At 39.2% G+C, this 26974-nt stretch overlaps 1 protein-coding gene across 1 annotated transcript in view; it reads right to left on the bottom strand.

Annotated features, from left to right (window-relative positions):
• The window catches only part of CYP7B1 (cytochrome P450 family 7 subfamily B member 1), a 101665-nt gene that overhangs the window by 20633 nt on the left and 54058 nt on the right, over window positions 1–26974 (bottom strand). Inside the window, exon 2 of the mRNA XM_081917560.1 lies at window positions 7639–7775. Within this exon, the coding sequence (XP_081773686.1) occupies window positions 7639–7775 (137 nt within the window). The remainder of the gene's footprint in view (window positions 1–7638; window positions 7776–26974) is intronic.

Genomic DNA, 26974 nt, shown 5'->3' with positions numbered 1-26974 from the left:
TCCAGACATAGGATGAGAGGTGCAAAAAGAGAACCCCTGTATTCTACAATTTATCCCTTTTCCTCCTGAAGTGCAAGGTATTCAGACTATTCCCTACCCCTCTTCTATGCAACCCTGGGATCCTGCCCACTAATTCTGTTGTGTAAAATGACTCAAACTGGTACAAGCAACCTTTCAAATACCATCTCAGTGCATCTGAACAATAAAAATAAATAAATACTCTGAACAGTTTGTATTCAGAAAAAAAATAAAGAAGAAACGTCTTCAGAGTTTTGCCCAAAACTCTTGAGAGACTTGAGCATTATTTTTTTTCCTGGCTCCAACCCAATCTTTTACAATGAATTCATCCTGGAGTCGCTTTTTATTATAGGCATTAAAGTTGTGACCGAGAGACTGAAAATACTACATTCTGCTCTGGTATTTAGCAAGCTGATTTTGAATGCTATTAACCTGAAGATGTCAACTAGCTTCCCAACTTTGAGCATTCAGGGTAAACAATTTAAGATTTCTTTAAAAATTAATTAATATTAATTTAAACCATCTGTCCACCATCTGCTATTTTCAGATGAAAAAAAAAAATCTGAGCTGCTTTTTTGTGATCTTCACTCCAACATTTTGCAAAACAATTCCCAATTCTTATATATTTAAATATCAACATAATTTCAAGTGAATAATCTTTCCAGGATGGGCGACTATTCTAGTATCACCCCTGTTTTGAATGCAGTTGCTTGGAATAAGGTCCTATATGATATTAATATGAGCCTCTAAACTGTACTCCCCTAGGAAATATCTGAAACAGGTTCCAAGTCAATTTGTTTAGGACAGAGTTTACAGTATCTTTATAAACACTTGTTCATTGCAAGTACATTCAAAAGCATGCAATACAATCCTGACAAATAAAGTGTCAGGACATCAACACTTCAATTACTCTGCTGCGTTTTTGGTTATCACATGCCAAAAAGTGAACCCCCTATTTTGCAAAGTCACTGCTGAAGTCAACACAGTGACTGAAATGGAAGAAATAAATTGAAAAATGCAGTTTGCATATAAATTTAATATGGAAAAGTAATTGCATGCTGAATCAAATTTAGTTAATTTACAATAACAAAGCACCCACTAAAAACCATTTCCCAATCATTACTTTAAAGGAGGAATGGAGGAAAGGAGAATACAACCCACAAGCAAAACATTTGGGGACAATCCCTCTGCACAAAGTTCCACAGATCAAATCCTTGATTATAAACCAATTACATGAAAAGGGTAAGGCTACAATCCTACATACTCCTGTGTAAATATGTCCAGGATATTGCTGCATGGTCAATTCATTTAAAGGCATTGATTAGAATCATACCCATATGGTTTATAATTGTATTTGTTTTGACACTACCTGTCGCAAAGAAGCAAGCTTCATGTTACCCCAGCCCTAAATTTGAAAGCGTAAGACATGTTAGGCGCAAGGCCTGCTGGACTGAGCATGTGAATAATAATGCACACTGAACTCTTTGAGTCCTGCCTGGCTCTCAGGATTGAAGCCAACACATTCTGGACTGAGCAAATCAGCCTGTTTAAAACAGTCCTTTATGTCAACCTGACCATTCTGCTTTGCATTACAGAATTGAATAGGCATCACAATAATCTCATTATTGCTTTTATTTACACATAAAAACCTGTCGCAGCAGACACTAGATACTGTATTTATTCTACCCCAAATAATTTAATTAAAAATAATTTAATTAAAAACAATTTAATTAATTTTAACAATTTCTAAAGCATTATAATACATTATAATACATGCATTTCCCATAGCTCATGGTGATTCACATAAAAAGAAGTGACATAAAAATGAGCCCAGGCAATAAAAAGCTCCCACAAACATAACTTAGCTGTGCTTATTTCTGTTGGCTGCAAAGACTTTGTTCCACTCCCCACCAGTAAACATACATAGATGAAGATAGATTCTCTTTCTACATTTACTTGACAATAAGCCCATTCCTTTCAAACTCATCCTGACGTTTGGCCAGTCCAGTCTCAGCCACAAATACCTCAGAGGAGCTCTGTTTTGTGCTTTAAAACTCCGAAATCCATCACCGCAAGCTCACAAGCCAGAGTACCCATCTGACTGGTTGTGGGAGCAAGTTCCCACATCTGCCAAGGAGTTCAAGGGATCAGAGCACAAGTCTTCCTAAAAGCAGCCTGCTTTCTGTATTAGATCCATTTATACTAGGTCCACAGTGACAGTTTAATGAAGTTCCCCTTCCGAGTCTGGCAATGTCTGCTGATGCTAAAATCTCTTCTCCCCAGTGGAATATGAAGAGACATGTCTGTATGGGACAGCCATGTAGAAACTCCTTGCTGCCTAATAAGCAGAGTCAGCTCTTCTATTTAATTGCATGAAAAGAAGTAAGAAAAAAGAAAAGAAAAGCCACTTCTAATCCTGGAGAATAAATGGTTCTTAAGGGGTTTTGTGGTGTGTGTTTTTCTTTGTTTGTTTCTGTTTATTGACACTGCTCATTTGCTCCCAAACCTCCGACTTCTGCTACAGTTTCTATTACAAAGACTTCACAACCGCTAGTTTGTATTGTAGCTTTGTAGCAAAAAAGCATAGCGTGCAAGATAGGAAGAACGAAGTCACTGGAGAATCCTGTCATTTTGGAAGTCGTGCAGCAACACTGCATATAGCATATAGCTGTAGCTATATAGATGATAGATAGACACTGGTACCAGAGCCTGCAATAAACCCAGATGCCAACTTTGCTGCCACATACACCTGGAAAACACCATTACTGGCCCCAACAACACCAAACATACCATCTCAGGACTATTTAATTGCTCATCTTCTAACATTGTGTATGCCATCAAATGCCAACAGTGCCCTTCAGCTCTCTATATTGGACAAACAGGCCAAACCTTACGCCAAAGGATAAGTGGACATAAAACTCACATCAGGAATCACAAGACAGAGAAAACAGTAGGAGAATACTTCAGTCTCCCAGGACATTCTATACAAAATCTCAAAGTAGCTGTCTTATTACAAAAGAATTTCAGAAATAGACTGGAAAGAGAAGTTGCTGAATTGCAACTTATTACCAAACTTAAGGGTCGCAGGAGGCGCTGTGGGTTAAACCACAGAGCCTAGGGCTTGCCGATCAGAAGGTCGGCGGTTCGAATCCCCGTGACGGGGTGAGCTCCCGTTGCTCGGTCCCTGCTCCTGCCAACCTAGCAGTTCGAAAGCAAGTCAAAGTGCAAGTAGATAAATAGGTACTGCTCCTGCGGGAAGGTAAATGGCATTTCCGTGTGCTGCTCTGGTTCGCCAGAAGCAGCTTAGTCATGCTGGCCACATGACTCGGAAGCTGTACGCTGGCTCCCTCGGCCAATAAAGCGAGATGAGCACCACAGCCCCAGAGTCGGTCACGACTGGACCTAATGGTCAGGGGTCCCTTTACCTTTACCTTTACCAAACTTAAAACCATGGAGAGACCTGGTCTGAATAGAGACATTGGATTCTTATCTCATTATACATGATAAAGCTATTTTTAGCCATCTTAACCCTTGCTTTTTCCTGTAAGACCAATTGCAGTCATTAACAGTTGTCAACAGGTTTACCACACCTATCAGCCAATCACCCATTCCCACCACCCTTCTGAGTAATACCCCTCCACACCCTCTCACTATATATAAGGGTCTGGTGACTTCTGTTTCAGTGTATCTGAAAAAGTGCACATGGACATGAAAGCTCATACCAAGAACTAACTCAGTTGGTCTCTAAGGTGCTACTGGAAGGAATTTGTTTTAATTTGTTTTGACTACGGCAGACCAACACGGCTTCCTACCTGTAACTAGATAGACTGATAGATGATAGATTAGATAGATAGATAGATAGATAGATAGATGATAGATAGATAGATATAGATGATAGATGTTGTTGCTGTTGTTGTTTAGTCGTGTCCGACTCTTCGTGATCCCATGGACCAGTGTGTTCAAATTCAAGCTGGCCTATTCCTGAAGCACTTGATAGGACCTGTTCCCTGGCACAAAGCAAGCTAAACTTGGAAGTAAAGTCTCTATGGTTGCAGAAAGAGTTACACTTCAAGGGAAGAAGGACAAACACTCAAGAGGATGAACTACAAAATGGCATCCTCCTCAAAATGGCATCCCCCCAGCAAACAAGGGTTGGGTGAAGATCTACATCAGGAACAAGCAGGGAATAAATATCTATGTTGGGAGCTGCTGACCCTGTGGATCCTGCCACCTGAGGCACTCACACACACATCCCTCATGACTGGGCCAAACCTGCTTCAGGCAGATACAACAGCAAAGGTGTTTTAAAAATATCAGTGGACAAAGCACACTTTTGTCAAGGCTGTAATGAAGGTTTGATTTATGCAAAATATGCAATAGGTTCATCACAAATACTGCATCTGAGAAAAGAGGCTCCAGTTCATGAATGCTTGTGCCAACATATATTTGTTACTCTTTTAACAAACCACAGAACTCTTCAGGAATGCCAGCTTGGCCCTGCGACTGTGGGTGCCTTGTGCTGTGGGTGTCATGCAGCATGCATGGCCCTGGCACCAAAATTTCTGGGTGCCCAGCCCCTTCAAGGGGAATTTTGTGGGTGCTCGGGCACCTAGGGCCCCAGGGATTTGGCACCTATGGGGCTCTTGGTTGCTTTTCTTATGACAGATTAACGTGTCTTCCCCTTTGAGGTTCTTTGCAGCATTTCGATAGAGGCAGACATGGCTTTATGACAAACAGAGCAAACTTTTAAGATTTGCAGCGCTGTCATCTACCGGTACCTGGAGCATCAAGAAGTACAGGTTGAGTCTTTAATTACCATTGTATAGAAATGACAGGGGGTTTTTTTGGAGGGGAGATAGGGAAGATGATCACATTTATGTAATAGTGGTCTTATTAGGAAGATTTTGCTGAACTGCTGACAATGATGTACAGTAGCGATTCGTTGGAATGACGTTTGGGGAAAACGATTCTGCTGCACCACCACACAAAACCAATTAGAGAACTATTTTCTGCGACAGGTCAGGAATTTACATTGTTTCTTGTGGAAAGATGTGCTTTTTAATTTCTTTATTAAGATGACATCCATGTCCCTTGAGACTTTTCGGGATGACAATCATTTGCTCATCACACGGGAAAGTACAATCAGTGAAATCATGTTACCAGTCCAGGGCAACGCCAGAAACTCCAAGCATCGTTCCACATTTTCCAAATGAACTACTCCGGGAACCAATAATTAGAACAATATATATTGGCAGTATTTTTTGACAGGACCTTTAGCTACACACCAAGCAGAGAAAGTAATGATGGAGCATAGACATCAGTACTGATGTAGATTATTTGATCGTTCTGTATATGTCAATTTTGCCAATTCAAAAAGACATCACGAGATGCTGCGTATATTGGTATTGGGGGTCAGGATGCACAGTGCTTATTACAGCAGTACATTTGCTTCTCTTTCTCCTTTATGAGCTGCAGATATTCAGTATGTATTAACAAAAACCAGGAAGTGTCACAAAGTAATAAAAACTCTGATGTTCCTAAGAAACAATACTATCTATAACTCAGTCTATTCTGCTTACTATCTCATGGCATCATAATGCAACACTTTAAAAAGTGACTTGGCTTAACAATGAGATATGAAATAATTATGTTTGAAAGTGTAACTATACAAAAAAAAAAAAGGAGGAGGATGCTGTCATACCTATAGTGTGTATACATCATTTCTTTCTCTCACTTGCCTATATTAAAAAGGAATGGCTACTCTTGGGGATTTGGGGAGGTGGAATTGAGTTTCTAAAACAAATTTACTGACCTACATTTTATAATTTGCAATTAAAATTAATTTAAAATAGTTTATTAAAAAAATGTTCAGAAGTACAAAATGTTTTTGTTTTGTCCGGATGTCAATTCTTACATTAGATACCTTGCTGGAGTGTTTATTTAGCAACCTGATGAAAGTCTGACAAGCTGAACTTTGGCTTATATTTTGCAGATTTTGTCATTGCTTTTGCCCCCAACATTATCTGCCCCCTTTTCCTCCCCACAATCTCTCCACAGGAGAACAGATGTGGAGCACCCAAGGGACCATTGCTGCCTCCCCCTTCTATCCACAAAGCCTGCTTCCTCTAAATCACTAAATTCCCCACCACCATCATTTTGTGCCCACCAAATCAAAGCACTGGATGAGTAGACTGCTTATTTTATGATGCATGCTGTATACAAAGTTCTGTGTTCCCTGTGTGATAAGCACTTCAGCTGCAACCCTGTGCAATGTTAGGATGCTTAAATTCCATCGTTGTCAGTAAATTTAAGCAGGTTTTTTTTATTGCAGCTCTGATCTCTGATCTTTAGAAATAATAAAAAAGCAAAGTCCCAGTTTTCAAACCTAGGTGCACCCTCGCTTAGACAGTAAAACCTGTGTAACTTTGATGCATGATGGTATGTAACTACAGAATTGTGTACAAAGTAAAGATTACAGAGATAGGAGCAGCTCCTGTTACTCTGCATTTATGAAGATGTGTGTTCAGAGCTATGGGTCATTGGAGAAGTAGTTTCGCTGTTCTCATTCTAATGAAACAATGAATTAATGTGTCAGTCACTTTTCTGTGCTACTGTCAACTCCACTGTAAAAAATTAGACAGAAAGACATTTTGCTTTTTTTAAAAAAAAGGCATTGTCTAAATATGACATAGCATTTTCTGCTGTAGATGATGTAATTTATCACTTTAGCAGAGAGCAGAATGTAAAGAAAATACAGATAATTCATGTTTGGTAGACCAAGTATACAAAATATACTGTGTATCTATACATTTTATGCATATGTGGTGTATACGTGCAAATACCCAACTATACAGTTAGTTTTGCATATCCTAATATGTTCTGCACTGATGTTCATTAAAGAGTACAATACAAAATAGACTCAGTGTAGAGGTAACTAATGGCAAATAGCATAAAGCAGCCATGGGCTCTATTCAAACTGACTTCAGCAAATCATATACCTCCTCATCTTCAAAGGTCTAGTGCAGGTATGTCCAAAGGCTGGCCTAATCTGGCCCACCATTTGGTTTAATCTGGCCCCTGTGGCAGTTCAGTTTATTTCTTGGGTTAAAATCCTAAAATCCTAAAAAAAAGCTCAGCAACTTTGGAGAAGAGTTTGGATTTGATATCCTACCTTTCACTCCCTTTAAGGAGTCTCAAAGCGGCTAACATTCTCCTTTCCCTTCCTCCCCCACAACAAACACTCTGCGAGGTGAGTGGGGCTGAGAGACTTCAAAGAAGTGTGACTGGCCCAAGGTCACCCAGCAGCTGCATGTGGGGGAGCGGAGACACGAACCCGGTCCCCCAGATTAGGAGTCTACCGCTCTTAACCACTACACCACACTGGCTCTCCAACAACTTTAGTCAGCCCTCACGCATGTTCAAATCTGGCCCCTCTTTGAAAAGAATTGGACTCCCCTGGCCTAGTGGAAGAAGTACATCTTCACCTGCCTCTTGAAAGAGCACTGAGGAAAGATTATCCTCACTGAGGAGATTGGCATCTCAGCAAGGTGATTACTCCCAAGTTTCTAGCTACTTAAGCATATCTTCACACACTCTTAAAGAACTAAATGTGTTTCTCACCAGCAAGGTGGACGGTAAAAACATCTCCGTATTTCTGTTGCAAAGATAACAAAAACTTGGTAGGGTCGTTTCTAAAATTCAGGGCTTCTCCCAGGAAAGGAATCCATCCATTTATTAAGGGCGCCTCTCCTGGTCTCCTGTAAAATAAACAGAAAGCATCGTTATTTCATTTGCCTAAGGAGATGAACATTTCATAATTTTCTGAGTTGGGTGTGGAGGATCTAGTCCAAAGCTCTTTGTGTTTCCAGGTGTGCACAGGAGAAGTCCTATACATGCAAGGAAGAAGCATGTATGGGGCAGCCCCAAAGAGGAATTCCCATGGGATTGTGGGAGTTGCATAGCCATCAAAGCTTCTAAGAGTGTCATAAATCCATGGATTGGGTCGATTAACTTCAGTGTAAAGTAAACATTGGAAGAAGAGAGAGCTTGATTCTCTAGGGGACCAATTCAAGGGGGTTTGTGGGAAATATAACTGCAATTATCCCACAGCTCCTTTTAAAAATCTAAGGAAACTTTCCAAGTTAAAGTAAAATATGCAAATGTAGACAATCAGGTTTCTTGATAATTTTTATCTGCATAGACATACAAACCATACATGTTAGATTTTTAAAATATCTGAACATATAAATTTCAATGGGTTTAAAATAAATATCCAACTTGAATACAATTAAAATAGAAATGTAATAGCTAAATAACACAATAGCTAACAATCCAGAGTCATTAACGAGTTCACAATGCAAGCAACATTTGTCTTCTGAGTAGCCCTGCTTAGCTTCCTGAACCTGATTTTTTACAAAGATGCCAAGTCTTTTATAGAAAGGATTAAAACATATATAATGCATTAAAAAGCCATAGTCCCATCTGGAAAAGTGACTTACACTACATACAGAGCAACTCAATTTGATTAATCGCAAGATATTTTCTAGCTTGAATCTAATCAAAGATCAAGGGATCACAAGCATTACTACTACCATACATGGCATGAAAATTTATGTGGCTGGATTAACCCTATCATAGCCTCTCATAAAATGACAGATTTTTTAAAAAGAAAAAAAGAGACTTTTTACTTACTATTGCTATTATTTAGTTTAAAAAAACCCTGGTGATTGAACCATATAAGTGAAAGATGAAACCCAATATTATTTCTATTTTAAAAACTTTGGTGATCAATTAACTAAACCAAAAATGATTTAATAGATTAATTCTGCACAAATTTGCATATGAGAAACACAATAGTTCTAAGGAAAATGTACTTTGTAGATTTCTTGTTTACACAATCCTCTTTTAAGATGGCATTTCACAATTAGAGTTTCAGTCAGTACTTGTAGTAAAAATAGAATTTAAACAAAAATCTGTTACCCAATTAATTTGGCGCAGCTTTCTGGTTGAGCAAAATGGCTAAATGAATCAATAGCTCAAATCAAGCTATTGATTTAAACATTGCTGCCCTAAATATTTTATTAATATATAACTGTCAGTGTACTGGATTTTCACAATGAAACGGAGAACAGCTCTGCCCCAATAAGGTTACAATATATAGTCTTGAGAGATGGGAAAGATGGAACGGGAGAACAGAAGTGGGAGAGACACAGCTATTGAGATAAAAGTGAGCAAATTCTGTTACACAGACCTAGGTCTTGTACATTACAGATGAAGACTAAATTTTAAGAATAAGGTTTCAAAGGGTTGTGGAGGGAGAACACAAGAACTGGTAAACTAACTGCCAAGTTTGGCTCACCAAATATTTAGGGAGTACCTCAGAATATTTTTCATTTGGGTGGCTGTGCATTAAAGCTGACTATTGACTAGCAGATGCAGGGGAAAAACAAGCTGTTTTGTTGTTTTTGACACTCTGAGTTTATAGAGCTAGTATACTAGAAAATCTCTAGCAGTTACTATCTGTTGATTTGGCACAAATATTGCCCTGGACACAGAAAACTTGCTAATGGTTAATTCTCCGTGAAATGACAAAATCGAGAGAAAAAGCAGAGAATAGATGGAATCATCTCTGCCGCGTTATGGCAGCCCACATCCGACCTACAATTAGTGTCTCACAGCTACTAACCTATTCAGATGGTATACCTGTTATTCCTTTTGGGGGTGCGCCAGTGGCCAACATTCGCTTTCGGACAATACATTGCTCAAGTAACATCGTGACAAATCCATTTAGATTGGCGGTTTGTCATATTCTAATTTAATGCACCTCGTTTCAACCTCCCTGCTCTGTCATCCGGTCAAAAGCTGTATTCTTCACGGGCTTTCCACCGGGTAGAAAAGACACAGCTCAGAAATCCAGGAGGAAATTAACTTAATGCTCCAAGTCTGGAAGATCACATCGGGGAGACATCTTGCCATTGCAAAGACGTGGGGGTCATCGTTTGCTTCAGACAAGTTTAGCTCAGCAGCGAGAAGCTTAATACTGTAAAACAAGGGGGGCCTGCAACAAAATATGGTAGTGTGTTGGACTCACTTTCAGTGCTCACATCCAGTAAGTCATACCCTCTCCCAGGACACTCCATTCTCCCCCACTTCCCTTCCCTGTTACTGTATCCCACTACACACAGACACACAGCACTCTGTGGCCATTGTCCAGACTAGGTCCTCATGGGCCTTCTTTTCTTCAATAGTTTCCTCCTCTAAAATTTTTGGGGTTCTCTTGTGCATGCTGATATCCCTCTCTTATTTCTAGTACAGTGGTACCTCAGGTTAAGTACTTAATTCGTTCTGGAGGTCCGTACTTAACCTGAAACTGTTCTTAACCTGAAGCACCACTTTAGCTAATGGGGCCTCCTGCTGCTGCCGCACCACCACCGCACGATTTCTGTTCTCATTCTGAAGTAAAGTTCTTAACCTGAAGCACTATTTCTGGGTTAGTGGAGTCTGTAACCTGAAGCGTATGTAACCTGAAGTGTATGTAACCTGAGGTACCACTGAAGCTCCATTTTTTGCTACAATCCTGGCAGCACTCACCGACCGAGATTCACTATTAGGTGGAGCAATACTATGACAAGGCTTTGCATATTTCAAGAGGAAAGTACAATACTGGTACCGCTTATGACCCATAATAGACTGATAACAGAAATGCATCTTCATTTCTGTCTTTGCTTAGGAGGATAGAGGTCATTTTGATGACTTATGGCTCCCTGCCAACTGAGCCGAGATGGCATGCTACTATATCAATAATATATTAATATATTAGCCTTCAAGTGTGCGCGCTAGAATTAGATGTTTCACTGTACAAAACTTATAAAACACATCTGGACTGAGTTTCTTATGGCCTCCTATTATTCTTATACTTCTTTTAAAGTATAACACAAAATCCATGTATTTAATTTAGAATTTAAGAGCTTGGCTGACAACATCTGCTGGTCTATGTTTTTGTTAATGTTGTGAAGGTGTTGGTTCTATAATGGGAAAATACTCTGAAGAAACAGCCACAATATGTACCAGGTGCAATAATTTATTCCCAGGGAGCATTGACTAGAACATTTCTAAAAGAGGCAATGCTAGCCTATGCATATTTACTCTCAAATAAGTGCCACAGTATTTAATGGGGACTTTCCCCTAGTAAATGTGTTCAGAGTTGCAGCCTTCCAATGCAATGCTTGCTTCTACTCAGATGTAAGTCTTACTGTATTGTGTGGGAATTACTCCCAGGTATGAAATTTATAAAAATTTGTATACCACTCTTCAGCCAAATATCTCAGGGCAGTTCGCAGCATAAAAATACAAGATAAAAACACAAAATACATAATAAAAACAAGAACAAAAAACTCCAGAACAATAACCTCCCACCCCAGCACATTGTAAAGGTTAATAAGCAGGATGAATTGATCTATTTCAGTCGCTGGCCAGAGTTAGGTACATACTTGCACCAGAAAGCAATTTGGGAAATTCCTCTGCAGAACTATATTTTATTGATCTATTACAGAGTAGGTTGGGTTTTTTTTTATCATGATGCACGTATAGAAGTCACTACTCAATACAGTAATCCTCCAGATGCTTCAAACTCCATTGCCCATCAGCCCCAGCCAGCATGGCCAATAGCCAGGGATGATGGCAATTGTAGTCTAGCAAAATCGAAAGGTCACCAGACTGGAGGGGAAGGCTGTAACAGAGACAGAGACAGGGCTTACAATATTCAGAACAATATAAACATGCATGTATTTCCTTCTCAGAATTGATATGCCACATTTATTTATTTATTTATTTATTTATTTATTTATTTATAGAAGTATTTATATACTGACCTCTCATAAAACAGCAGGTCAGTGTGCAACAGTGTGCATAAAATAAAATGTGAAAACCATTAAAATGGCTGGCTCGTGAGTCAAAAGGCTTTAAACAGCTGTCTAGGCCTGTTGGCATACAGAAGTCTTCAAGAAAGTCAAAAGTGAAGATGCCTGGTGATTATTTGCTGGAAAAGTGTTCCATGGCTTGGGACTGGTGACACTAAATGCTGGACTTCTGCTTGAGGCCAGCCAGGTCTCTGTAACACAGGAGACAACTAACAGCCCTCTTCCAGATGATCTCAGTGATCAAGCTGGGATAGAAAAGCTCAGGAAGTCTTTAAGGTATCCTGATCCAGATATGTCCGTATCTGCCATATCAGCTGGTAAAAGACACTCCTAACCACACAGCTCACTTGGGCCTCGCTGACAACAACTATGCATCTAGCACATAAGTACCTAGATTCATAGAATTGTAGAGTTGGAAGGGACCCTGAGGGTCATCTAGTCCAACCTGCAAATTTAGAGAGAGTGCAACTCCCTCCAATGCAGGCGACTAGCCAATTTTCCAGTTGCTTTGATGCATGTCTAAGATGCTGAAGTATTTATAGCTCAGGGCTGTCCGGGCAAATAGTTTCATTAAAGATTTTAGAGCTTTATGGAAACTATTTATTTGATCTGTGTAGATAGGCCATAGCTTGGCAGGAAAGAATCTATTTGCATGCAGAAGGTCTCAGGTTCAATCTCTGGTATCTCCAAACAGGAAAGACTCTGCTATCTTTCTTACTTACATTTCATCACAGAGGAAAAGGTGTTTGTAAATTCACTTCCAATATACCGTATTTTTTGCTCTATAAGACTCACTTTTTCCCTCCTAAAAAGTAAGGGGAAATGTGGGTGCGTCTTATGGAGCGAATGCAGGCTGCGCAGCTATCCCAGAAGCCAGAACAGCAAGAGGGACTGCTGCTTTCACTGCGCAGCGATCCCTCTTGCTGTTCTGGCTTCTGAGATTCAGAATATTTTCTTTCTTGTTTTCCTCCTCCAAAAACTAGGTGCATCTTGTGGTCTGGTGCATCTTACAGAGTGAAAAATACGGTAATTCTCAGAGCAGGAATTGAACAGGTGAATTCTTCTCATGGAATATAATACATCATAAATGCACAACACCTGTAGTTGCCATTCATGAACATAAACCTTCTGTTTAATAATGTCTGTTTACAGCCAGAAACAGACATATAGTAATCTCTTGTTTGGGATAAACATTAATCCAGATCTGTCTGCAAATTGTCTACAATACATATACACACATTCTCTCTCTCTCTCTCTCTCTCTCTCTCTCTCTCTCTCTCTCTCTCACACACACACACACACACACACACACACACAAAGTTCATTACTTATGATAATCTCCGTTGTGGCCTGTTCTTAACCTTCATTCTCTTGCCTGTCCTAAATCTAGCAAATCCATTCGTGGCGAGTGATGATTGACATCTGCTCTTAACATAACTTTTGCGGTATGAAAAATAATTGAAACAGCCCGCCATGGAGATGCCACCCTGATGGGGACCAGTGATATCTCTGAATAGTTTTTAGGAGGATAAACAAGAATGCAAAGGGCCCGAGAAAGAGTCAGTAAGAAGGCATTTCCCTGAAGAATATCTTTTTCATTTTACAAAGTGGCACTGGCATCACACAGGTTGAAAAGAGCTGGTGGAAAAGAGCACTCTTGTGTAGGATTCCAGTTAAGGAGGCAGGCAAGGCATTTCCTCTCCTCATCAAAAAATGATGCAAACATAAATCTAGCAATCTAGAGTATTTTCCCCTCTCTTTTGAAAGGGGTATGTTTGGGGTGGGAGCAATGCACTGGTACAGATGTATAGCAAAAGCTAATGCGAACATGTCAGAACAGTTTGCATATCTTCACTCACAATCATAATATTTAAACAGCTTCAACATGACATGCAGAAAGAGTCCCGAGGGCTTCTAACATTATTGAACACTTGGGACTGTAATGTGTACAATGAACCCAGAGGCTTTATGCCCCAGAAAGGTACGCTATAGAAACATGGTGCAGAGCCTTTTGTTTTTTAATATGATATTTTGGAAGCATGGACACTGAAGAGAATGGATTTTTAAGCTGTGGACAATGCTTTGTATTTTCTGAAATGTATCTGTTATGCAGTAGTCAAAAAGGACATAATATTATTTATGTTATGTTTCCTTTCCTATCTGCTAGTGTGTATCACAGAATCATAGAACTGTAGAGATGGAAGGGACCCCAAGAATCCAACTGCCCGCAATGCAGAAATCACAGCTGAAGAATCCCTGACAGATGGCCATTCAGCCTCTGTTTAAAAACTTCCGGTGAAGGAGGACCCAAAGGAGTCTGTTCCACTGCCAAACAGCTCTCAACCATGGGTATAGCCTAGGGGGCAGGCGGGGGCAGCTCCCCCCCCGGATCAAGTACAGTAGCACCTTGGTTCTCCAACGCCTTGGTACTCAAATGCCTTTCTTTTCAAATGCTGAAAACCCAGAAGTAAGAGTTCCAGTTTTCAAATGCTTTTCGGAAGCCAAACATCCGATGCGGTTGTCAGCTATTGTTTCTGGGGCACCTGCACCAATCAGAAGCTGTGCCTTGGTTTTTGAACATTTCAGAAGTCAAATGGACTTCCGGAATGGATTCAGTTTGGCGCTTTTGTTTTTGCTATTTATTTTACGTTTTTGTTTTTGAGGCTTTTTCCGTTACAGTCATACCTCTTTTTGTGACCGCTTCATGTTGCGTTTTTCAGGTTAAGAATGTGGCAAACCCGGAAGTGTTTACTTCCTGGTTTCGCCGCACGCGCAGAAGTGTTCTGTGTGGTTTGCACATGCTCAGAAGCGCTCTATTGTGCTTCACACATACGCAGAAGCCCCGCTTTGGTTGTGGACTTTTCGGGGTGCAAACAGCACCCCGGAACGGATTGTGTCTGCAACCAGAGGTACCACTGTAATTTGTTTTTGTGGCTGTGTGAAACCCAGTTCAGCTACTGATTGATTGATTGATTGATTGATTGATTGATTGATTGTGTGACTGCAGAAATGGATAAATGCCCCCCCCCCATCCAAAGAATGACTGTCATCAGTGCAGGTAAGAAAAAACATTAATTTTAATTTTTATCACCTACAATACTGTCTTATTTATTTCATAGTACAGTACACTGCTTATTGCCTTTCATTTTATGGATCAATGGTCTCGTTAGATAGTAAAAGTCATGTTAAATTTCTGTTTTAGGGGTTGTTTTTGAAAGTCTGGAATGGATGAATCCGTTTTGCATTACTTTCTATGGGAAAGCTTGCCTTGGTTTTGGAACAGACTTCTGGAACGATTACTGTAAGTTTGAGAACCAAGGTACCACTGTAGAACAACAGAAATACTTGACTAACTGACTAATCACATTGGTTCTCCCCTCACACAAAAGTCCTGCCCCACCATCAAATTCCTCCCCCTCCTTAAAAAAAATCATGCTGAGAGCAGAAAGTTCTTCCTAATCTTTATTCAGAATCTCCATTCTTGTAATTTGAAACCATTGGTTCAGGTCTTGTCCTTTAGATCAGTAGAAAACAATATTTTTAATCATTTGATATTATGAGATATATTTTTGTTGTGCATCTCCCTGAAATTCAAGTAGGATGAAGGATGGTATATAAATGTTTTAATGAATAAATGTGTTTCTTAAAAGGGGGGAAGAAGACACACTGGTTAACACCTGATATTTTGACAAGACCCTGGAAAGCAGCTTACTTGATCACTTGTACCTCAGAAGTGATAATCTCCCATCTATTGGTTAATTTTAGCATGTGTCTTGTCTAGTTGTATTAGAAGAAACGAGTTGGGGAGGAGGGGGAAGGGGGAATCTCGAGACAAACATGAGGCTAAGAGAAATGGGCAATCCAATAATAATAACAAAGAGCAATGGGGGGAAAAGTGTAAGTTGCATTCATTGAGTTGGAGTTAACCTAAATTAGTCACACTTCAGTGTGAAATCATGGCTAATTGATTTCAGTGGGGATAAGTGTGATTAACTTAATAATTAGCAACTGATAATTATCTATATATATATGCATCAAGGGCCAACAGCATCACACAGATGGTAATAAAAGCTACAAACAATGCAACAAGTTGCGCACCCAAAATCCTACTGAATAGCGCAAGCACTGCACCTCCAACTAATATAGCAGAAAATGGCATGTGTGATAGTTTGTGCTATATTAGGAACAGGGGATTTCATTTTCTTGCCGTGTCTCAAGACATGGGGATAAACAGGCAGTCAATTTGCTGCAGTTAAGTATGGCATGCTCTGTACCTGCATGGGAGACCCCATGCATTAACCACCTTTAGTTCCATGATGGAAGAAAGGGTGGGAAATGATGTCCTAAATAAATATGAATATTTGCATCTGTAATTATTTATTATTTAGATTCATATTCCAGCCCTTGCCTCAGCATCTTACAGTTAAGGTATTAGAAGAAAGAAAGAAAGAAAGAAAGAAAGAAAGAAAGAAAGAAAGAAAGAAAGAAAGAAAGAAAGAAAGAAAGAGAAATAGGACTGCAAATTCAACTGGTTTAACCTGAGAATTAAGCACACACTTGTTTATTTTATTTTATTTTAGCCCATTTTTGTTTTGGTGTGTTAGGCCATTTTTAATCATTTATCATTTCCTATTGCACTAACAATGAGCATTAGCTTTTGGTAATATGAAAAGTTATTTAAATTTAGTTGATTTATCAGTTCATTAGTTTAAAAAAGTCAGCAATTTATTATCGTAAAATACTTCAGTCAGAAAATAGTCCCAATAAAAGTGAATGCCCAATCAGCAATGTTGCATCTATGCATGTTAATACCTGCCTGGGTTGTGGTTGATAGAACATATGATTATTTAATTCATACAATTTTCCAGAGGGCGGCAATGACAGGCGGCCTTTTAAATTTCCAGCTCTGCCTCTGGATGGAGTGTTGTTCCATATCACAACTGGAAATTAAAATGCTCACTTCCCATTGTTCAAATAAGTTTGAGCGGTAGGGGCCTGCTAACTTAGAAAGGGGCTTGTCCAAGGGCACATTTTGAGGGTCCCCCTCAGATCTGAAACCACCCCTTTATTATAGTCTGTGAAACACAGCAGCACCTTCATTCATCTAGCGCCTGTTTTTCTAATCTAGGAACATTTATTCTGGTTATGCAGAAGGGCTATACACACACACACACTTTTGAGAGACTAACTCTATGTGTGCAACAAGATGCATTTCCAAGGATGCTTTTTTCAGTTTTCTCACTATTCGCTTACTGAACCTTTACTTTCCCAATTGCCCTCTGGTGCCACTTTAAAAAGTTCTGTACTCATTTTCTGATTTTCACCCACAGCCACTTTATTTTTAGTCTGCACTCTTGTATGATTTGTAATTAATCCCATAGGAAAAGACAAACATGTTAAGTGTGTTCAGAAAATATGGATATACAGATACAGTGGTATCTCGGGTTACATATGCTTCAGGTTACAGACTCCGCTAACCCAAAAATAGTACCTCGGGTTAAGAACTTTGCTTCAGGATGAGAACAGAAATCGTGCTCTGGTGGTGCAGCGGCAGCAGGAGGCCCCATTAGCTAAAGTGGTGCTTCAGGTTAAGAACAGTTTCAGGTTAAGAATGGACCTCCAGAATGAATTAAGTACATAACCAGAGGTACCAGTGTATTGGTTCTAATATACAAGGCCCTATGCTGCTCAGGAAAACCAGGTTACTTGAAAGACCGCCTTATAGTTTATATATCCAAAAGGTCACTGTAGTCTGCAAGAGACCTTCTTAAGCTCCAAAGATCTCAGAAGCCTGTTCCACAGCAACTTGGAGCAAGGGTTTTAGCATAGCTGCCCCTGTTCTTTGGAATAGCATTCTTGCTGAGATGTGACAGGCACCATTATCTGCATTTCCCAGAAACAATTGAAGACATTTCTGTTCTAACAGGCTTTTCCAAATGGATGACAAGGTCTCTGCTATGGGTGTCTACACGGCTCATTCCCTTCCCATAGGTTTCAATGGGAGGCCAAAGACCGATTTCCAGGGCTGGTGCAATTTGTCTCCTTTCTTGGCAAATGGGAAGGCAATAGATCCTCAGGATTTGAGGCCTCCCCTGATCCACCCAACACCATTTTTCAGAGCACTGATGGCGACTGAACTTTCTGCTGCTGCAGTGAGGAGCCCTCTAGAGTCAGGCCTCCTCCTCTGCCCACAGATTTCCTACTTGATCTGTAGAAAGGGGGAGTCTGCAGGATTCAACAACCTCTTTCCGGGAGCATAGGAATCCTCCCTAAATTACCAACAAGAGGTACTATCTTCATTGATGGTGGATGCATGCTCAATTAACAGTCAAAGAGTGGAGATGAAAGGTGAAAAGAAACCTACGACATGAACCACTTTGGACAAAATGTGTGAGGAGCCAGAAAATGCAAATTATGACTTTATGTAATAGTTTTATAGATACATGATGGCATGCTAAGCTAGCCTTGAGCCTGAGACAGGTGCTAAATAATCAGTTCTTGCACCATCATCTCAATTTTTCCAATCAACTGCAAGGATGAAGAACATCTGTTCCACAGGCTGCATGCTTCCTTCAAATGCATGAAAATGGGGATAATTTAAAGAAGATTGGAAGGATTTTATAGCATATATACAGAAGCAATGTACACGGGTTAATATATTAGCATATTTAATAATAATAATAATAATAATAATAATAATAATAATAATAATAATAATAATAATAATTTATTTGTACACCACCCATCTGGGTGGGTTTCCCCAGCCGCTCTGGGTGGCTTCCAACAAATATTAAAAATACATTAAAATGTCACACATTAAAAGTTTCCCTAAAAAAAAAAAGCTTCCCTAAACATACTTGTAAAGACATTATGACTGGACAATAAGTAATTTTAATGATTTTGTAATTTAAAATGGACATGCGGTATGATGATAAACAATGGAACCAGGGAAGGGAATAGGGGGAAGTCAACTCTATTTTTTTCTATGTTTGAATATGGATTTTGTATTTTTTTGTTGTTTTTGGATAATTAATAAAATATTTTAAAAAGAAAGGAACAAAAAGAAAATGGGGATAATTTAATTCCAGGTGGAATTACTAGTTAGTCAGCTTATGGATAGAGCCACAACTGGCTTGCCAGAAACAATGCAAACCAGAGAAATAAAATAATGCTATTGATGTATTGACTTGTCTCCATTCACAATCAAAGTGGCCTACAGTTATGTCATTCTAAAATATATCCTCTTCACAATCTTAATAATGATTTAGATCATCCCTGCTTTTATTTGATATGTGAGTTGCTCAGAGAGGGCTATATCCCAAACTCTACCAAACCAATAATCAACCAAGGGAGGTGACTTGTATCAGGTAAGAATATGAATGACCCTGTGATCCCATGGCCAGGGTTGTTGGATCTCATTTGATATACCAACTAGAGCCAGGTGCCAAAGACATACTGTTAGAAGTTAAGAACGGGGGTGGGGTTGGGCAACTGAGTCCATTCGGTGCCTAGGAATTCATTCACTCAACTGAGCCCCTAATTCTTTCACAAAAATCTCGCCTCCTGGTTAGCTCAAGCTTTCTTCTTTTGACCATATTCAACAAGGCCAGCATCACTCCAAAGGAAGAGAGCTTGTTATATTGAGTCCTACTGCACTTTCCAGATTGCTTGCAGACCTATACTGTCCCTCTGTGAGATGGTTGGCTAACATCCCTGGCCCACTAACTGCACTCAGGGGCAAGTGATTAAGCACCCCACTGGCACATTTTCAGTATCAACTGTCCTTTCAGTAGCAGGTTTCCATATTTAAGAAGGGGATAATGTGACCTATGCCAGCATGAACAGTCTAGTTTGCAAATTCTCTTTAAAAAACAGCAACAGCTATGACCGTCCTTAGCTGAGCAAGGTTTCTTTCATTTGGATATCTCTTGCATTCTGACTATACATCAGAAAGCCATAGCAAAAGGGCCATCTGCACCCCCCCTTTTTTTAAAAAAAAAAAGCAGTTGCTTTCCCAAACATCTTCACACCCATGCTACAATACTGGTAATATCTAAATTAATACGTAGCAATAGGCAGCACTGAAAGATTTATAATTTACAACACAGATAACACTGCTCCTCAGAAATCATGGCTGTTTTTAAATGGTCCATGCTCCAAATATTTTTCCTTAACACATCAAGAATGATAGAAGCTTCTTTTTGCTGTCAAAGTGATCAAAGAGAGATTGAGAAAGCATCTATAAACAGATGCTGCCCAGTGACAAACCTTAAAGAACAAGATTGCGGGGCCAGATGTTTGAGTGACCTTCGGACTACAGAATATGTTGGCATGGTGTTGATTTAGATAGCTGTTGGCAGGGCCTTTCGATCTGGCAGATGAAAGAAAGAAAAACCTAAACCTAAATTATGGAAATATTTCCCCCTTTTTTCTCTTTCCTAACTACAAAACCTGAAACTACTGGTCAGTGGGGCTGATGGCTGTCAAAGAAGTTGAATTCACCACACAACTCTGCCAGTAGGTATCACATCAAAAAGGAGTTAGCTGAATGAACACGGACAACTCGAGGCTGTGCCATTTTACATCCCCCTCAACTTTCAACAGCTGTTTCTTGAGTGAATACAGATGCAAATTAATTATACAAAAATGTTTTACATTTTCAATATTGAAAACCATGTAAAGCAACAGACACTACATAATTGCAAATCACTATAATTAGTAAGTGGGTATCTACCAATAGTCAACATTAAAACAAAATAATACTCTTACGATTGTTGAATGATATATAAAACCTAAGCTGAACTGATGAAGTGCATAAAAAAAGAAATTTTGCCTGTCAATAAAAGTTTTTGGGTTGCCTCACATATTTTAGATCTTCATTCTGTTTCAAAAAGGTTTCTGCTAGTTTTCAGTGCATTCAAAATTAATTTTTATATTTAATTTTGACCTTTCTGAACTCAGGTTCCGACATTCTCTCCAGAACTAACTGCTACAAACTGCTTGAACAAATATAGAAAACAGAAAAGGTTTTGCTTTGTAACATTAAATGTGATGGAAGACTGTGCAGCTCTTCTTACGCTTTTAGACGTTTTGTCACTTTACCTGGAGAAATATACACTGCTTATTCTGAATTGCTGCTGATGTCCAGCACTTGTCAAAACTACTCTCTGTCAAGCATTTCACAAAGTGTTGCAAAATGACAGATCAGGATGTCTGAATAGATGGAGCCCCAGGAAAAACAGAACAGATAGAAAATTCATGACTCTAAACTACATCAAAGCGACTTCTGTCAACATCATGTCAAAAGAAGAAGGGGGGGAAATGAACTGTTCATTTTAGACAGTTTTAAAAAAATATTATATAAACACTTTTTCAAGTATGAGCTAAGTGTAAGGAAAAAATTAACTTCACATACAGTATGATATCCCATATGTGCCAAAAATACATTTGATATAATCTAGGAATAACAAAAATTTTACAAGCAGATACTGTCTGGCAGTTAAATCAGTGACATCCAAAAGAAATGTATGAAGTATCTATCAGTTTAAAATAGGACAAACCATCTGTCTATAAAGAAACAGAAACTCTCTAGCCTGTGTGTTAGCTGGATTCTCATACACCCTTCTACAGGTTTGCTCTCAATGTGTCAATTTCCCCAGTGCTCTATTTAAGGAAACTAACTGAGCAATCTTTTGATATTAGCAGGAAACATTACAGATATTTTTCTTTAAATTATAGCATTCCCAAATTATTTTTGGTCCTGTTTATTTATTTAAAACAAAGTTTCCTAAAGAGCTCTCAACTATGTGTTAGCATGGCACAGGGCCATTTAACTTCAGAGTGGGCAGGATCAGGGCGTTCCATTTGTTTCTTTAGAAAGCGCTCTCTTAAAATGTGCAGTCCTTCATATTTAATATCCCGTTAAAATTCAGTTCAATTAGAACTTGCAATTAACTCACAATCATAAAATAAAGCAACAGCAATATAGTAGCTTAACACAGAAAATAGGCTACAGCATTAATCAAACTGAGAGCTGATGAAAACATCATAAAGCCTGAAAGAACAATGAGGTTTTGGCTTGATGGCAAACAGACGTAAGATTATGTGCCAAGCAAGTGCTTCTGGAGAAAGAGTTCCACAGGTCGGTGGGAAAGCTGCCTCAGCTCACAATGAAGAAAGGGGCTTCTGAAGATGACGCTGTGGGAGTAGCTGTTCCTTTGAGTTAATCTAAAACCTTTGGGCCTTCAAATGTTGGAGGACTTGGATAACCTCAAGCTCCAGCCAACATAGCCAACGGTCAAGGATGATGACACCTTGGAGTCCAGAAACATCCTGAGAACTACAAGGTTTCCCATCCCTTATTTAAGGAATCCTCTTTTCCTTTTAATCCAGAATTCATATCACACATACATGGATAAGAACCTTTGCCTCAAAATGGTAAAGGGTTGAAAAGGGGGGAGTAAAATTATTCTCATTCACTCACTCACACACACACACCCTTAAATACTGCTCCTAGTTCTGCAGAAGAATCAATGACAGGAAAAGCTCTTTCTGGTTGCCTACTTCTCCACAATTTCCCTTGGAACAATGCTCAATGATGACACAGCATCATTCCCAAAGAATTCAGTAGTGTGTGTGGCCATTAGGACAGCCTATATTAACCCCACCCCATGTGAAACTCCTGATTTCCCCTACATTTTATTCCTCTCTTCCTGAAAAATAGCGGAAATGTCGCTCCTCCACAATTTTAGTAGTCACCAATGAGCATGAGAAAACATAGGTCATTTTCGTTCAGCCCTAAGCAGTGCCGGATTTATGTATAAGCTAAATAAGCTATAGCTTAGGGCCCTACTCTCTTGGGGGCCCCTAAAAAATTAAAGGAAAAAAAACCTGGACATACATTTCCAAAATATAAGATAATAAACAAATAAAATAAAACCTACATGCAGCAACAGTGTTTTGTGTTGTGTAGGCTCCCATTATGTAAGTAATGGACCCCGCCTGCTAGCCTGCTCCCTAAAATATCATTGGTTTACTCATTTCTATATACAGGGTGCCTACATTCTGCATGGACTGGTTGCATGGCAACGTGTGCAAATGGCTTTAGATATCTATTAGGTCCATAAATTACCATATAGCATATATTCAACATAAAAAACAGCGACAATTTGTTGTTATCAAGGACGGCTGGACATATAAAGGGCCCCATTACCTTCAGTAGTTTAGGGCCTCATCAAACCTAAATCCAGTCCTGGCCCTAAGATTTGTTATAAAATTTGAAGCCTTTTATTTTGTAGCTGGGTCTTCTCTGATGAACGCAGGCTGTGATATAAAGAGTTCCCTGCCAACATCTCAACATGCTCATTCATAATCTGTTGATTTGCATCTCCAAGTAGCTGTGCTGATCGGGTTACAGGTAGGTAGCCATGTTGGTCTGCCGTAGTCGAAACAAAATAAAATAAATTTTAAAAAATTCCTTCCAGTAGCACCTCAGAGACCAACAAAGTTAGTTATTGGTATGAGCTTTCATGTGCATGGTATCTGAAGAAGTGTGCATGCACACAAAAGCTCATACCAATAACTAACTTAGTTGGTCTCTGAGGTGCTACTGGAAGGAATTTTTTTTAAATTTATTTATTTATTTTATTTTATTTTGTGCTGATCTGGAAAGCCTTGTGAGCTTCAGGAACAAATGAGGGTGGCAAATAAATGGGTGGAGAGGTTTTGAATAGCCCTAGTGTGAAAGTAAAATACCACTTTTGTATCCCATCCCGCAATAAGCAGTTTAACTATCTCTTAAGGGTTATATATATATATATATAGATATAGATATATATATATATATATATCCCAAATAACCTTTGGGATCCAGAAGAGCTTGGGACATGTTTCTAATCATGGGTTCACAGAACTCTTCTTGCTTATAACAATACAGAAAATAAACCACCTTATAAATCACTTTTGGGTTTGTTTTTTTTAAATCAAACATTGTATAAATTTCATTAAATAAAATAAGAAAGAAAGAAAATTGCAGAACCAAGACTATTATAGTGCCTATGGGACAGTGTGGACTTAACCACAGCTAAGAATGGGGAAACGGCTTGCATTCTCTTTAAAAAAACTAAAAACCCAACACAAAATGCCTGTTTTCAAGAAATCAGTCTCTTTATCAAATGATTTCCTCTAGGTGAGCTGTAGGAGAATGCTTCCCAAGAAACACTGAAGAAAATCCCTTGCCCCAAAGAATAATTCTCTAAACCTTAAATAGCTACTTGCACAGCTGTTTGCATGGACGTGGCCTGCTTCTCCAGCTGTTTTTGATCCTCCTTTGTCTTCTTACATGCTCTTCCCCCTCCTTCCTTTTAATTCCCCTTTCAGAGAGAATGAAGGTTATCATTATGCGAGACTTGTGTCAGAGGCCAACTAACCATAGTCTGTTTCAGACAAGAGTTTGAACCTATGGTTGGAAAAGTGACTCTCAAACACAGGTTTTAAAATGGAGATGGAAACCAACTCCTAATCATGGTTTCAAACTCAGATTTAAAGCAGGAGCCTTTAATTCGCTCTACATATCATTGCAAAAGAGAGGGAGGGGATTTAAGTTGGGGAGGGCAGAAGGCGAACATGAGTGAGAGGTGGGGAAAGGATGAAAGAGGAGGGAAAGAAGGAGGTGGGAGGAACGTGGAAGCCAGAAGACTTGAGAGGCCTCTTGGGGAATAGGAAGTCTGCAGAGAACCAATGGCACACACGTTTCCTAATTGCCATCTGAAATATGGGACCCATTAGCCGGAAAAGTTTCATTGGATTCAATACAGTGTGAAATATATGGTTCCAAGCTGTTGTTGTTGTTTTAAAAAAAATGCTTTTTGGGTGCCCTGTTGAATGTGTAACATGTGCAAGCATTGCTGTCTGTTGATCCTTGAGTATGCTCGGAAGGACCACCGTTTTACTGTATGCAGAGCTCAATATATCTTGCTTCCTACTTATGAAAAGATGTTTATTACCTGTAACTGTACAGAGGTATGTGCTTCACAGCAGCAGAGATTGGTAATAAGCCTCCTTTTCTCATTTACATTGATAGCAAGCATTAGTGAAGATATATGCATTTCATTTCATGGTTCAGAAAGAACAAAGTATATGTATATGTGATAGCAGTGGGTGGTTAATGAAATGGTCTGACAAACATAAGCTAATACATAAGCATACCAGAATGCGGACAAGAACACCTGTTCCCGCTTCCCAGACTTGCGTTTCTTAGAGAAAGTTACTGTATGCAGGAACTGAAACTGCTACTATTTAGACATCAATATGCTCCAAGGAAATTTTAAGCCTTATTTTTTCCAAAACACTAAAGGAACAGAGGGAGGGGGGATTTTTAATGATATGAAATCTCTTTTGCTCATGTCCTAAGAGTAATGAAAACTTCACACATGCATGAAGCTCCAGTAATTATTTTAAACTGCCTTCTGTTGTCCCCCTGAGGAACACGGTGGTATTTGTTTGATGCAGTTTAATTAGTGTCAGGGTAATTAATGCTACGCTATCTACATGAGATCAAAACCCTTCCTTTGTAACGTTCTAGTAACTAAGAACCAAGGCAAGGCATAGATTTGAAAATAGGGAAGGTAAGATAGGTAGGAGAGATTCAGAAGAGCCAGCATGTTAAAAACAACACTCTTGACTCAGACATCAGAAACTATCCATAGGGGGCGCAAACAGTCATGTGCCATTGCTGTGCAGGTACCATTCATTTCCATGGGGCCACCCACTCAAGCTCCTCTGAAAATGGACAGGTTGCTTGTCGACATCCACATTCATTGCTTTCAAATCCATGGCTAAAATTCAAATATACTCAAATCACAATATTAAGATACAAGATCTACTGCTTTCAGCACAAGTTAAATTCTTTCTCTATGGCTGTAATCAAATTAACTGAAACATTCATGGACACCATGCACCTTGACAATTGTCAAAATCCTTTAATAATTAAATTATATACTTTTGCAGAGCCAGATCCCCACAGCTATTTATAAGAGACATGAGGAGCTATAGTGTTGAGCTGTGTGTTATTCTAGACAAAAGCAGTGTTTATTTTAACAATTTAGCGGATTTTTTCCTTAATGCCTGAAGAAAATCTGTCTTTCATTGGTACACATGCACACACAACGCACTTAAATGCCACCATGGTAGAAAAGTAAAGTAAATACACACACACACGCAATATGATCTTCATAAATTATCTTAAGCTTCCCCTTTCCTCTTGGTCACCAGCAACTGCAGTATAAATCTCACGAAATACAAACTCAGGCTGATTACAGGCTTAAGGAAATAGCTACAGCTATCTTTACTGGATAAATTATATCCTAAAGGTTGTTCCAGATTTTCTAATAAAGCTTCAGTTTGTGGACGGGGGCTAGGCGGGCAGTGAAGCAAAAGGGAGGGAGGGAAAATGCTTAAGAATTTCACTCTCTTTTGCAACCATGAAATTACAAGCTTGACATAATGCCTTTGTGATTGCTTTGACGTCAAAAGAAAGAGAGGGGGAAAAACCTTGACATGTTTAAAGGAGAAGAGTCACTGATCTGGCACCGAATGATTATCCGTGAGAAATAAAATACTATCATTAATGCATTAATAATGGCTTCCTACAATATTAATTTGAGATGTGTAAACCTTATTTTAAAAGGTATGGTTCCTATTACAGAAATGCCCTAGGATGAAAACAATAGCCATCCTGTTCAGATTTAGTGACTATCTTCCCCCAAAGCACACAATTATTAACTCGATGGCTTGTCTGAAAAACTGGACTGGTGCCCGCTGCTATGGAATGAAGGTGTTACTTTCTTGCAAAGAATTCCACTTAGGCTTGCGGCATATATCACCATCTACGAAGGAAGGTCTATCCTGATCACCTCCACCTTCAAGTCATTCATTACAAGGTGCCTGCTGGGATCAGCTGACTAGCAAAATATGCTTTTCCACATCTTTAGTTATGCTTCCTGCAACCCAGTTGTTTATCAATTAGAGTGATAAATATA

Source organism: Podarcis melisellensis, assembly GCF_964234715.1.
Source record: "Podarcis melisellensis genome assembly, chromosome: 7".
Lineage (NCBI taxonomy): Eukaryota > Metazoa > Chordata > Lepidosauria > Squamata > Lacertidae > Podarcis > Podarcis melisellensis.
Note: the sequence above shows the minus strand (reverse complement) of the source record. Positions and strands in the feature narration are given on the sequence as shown.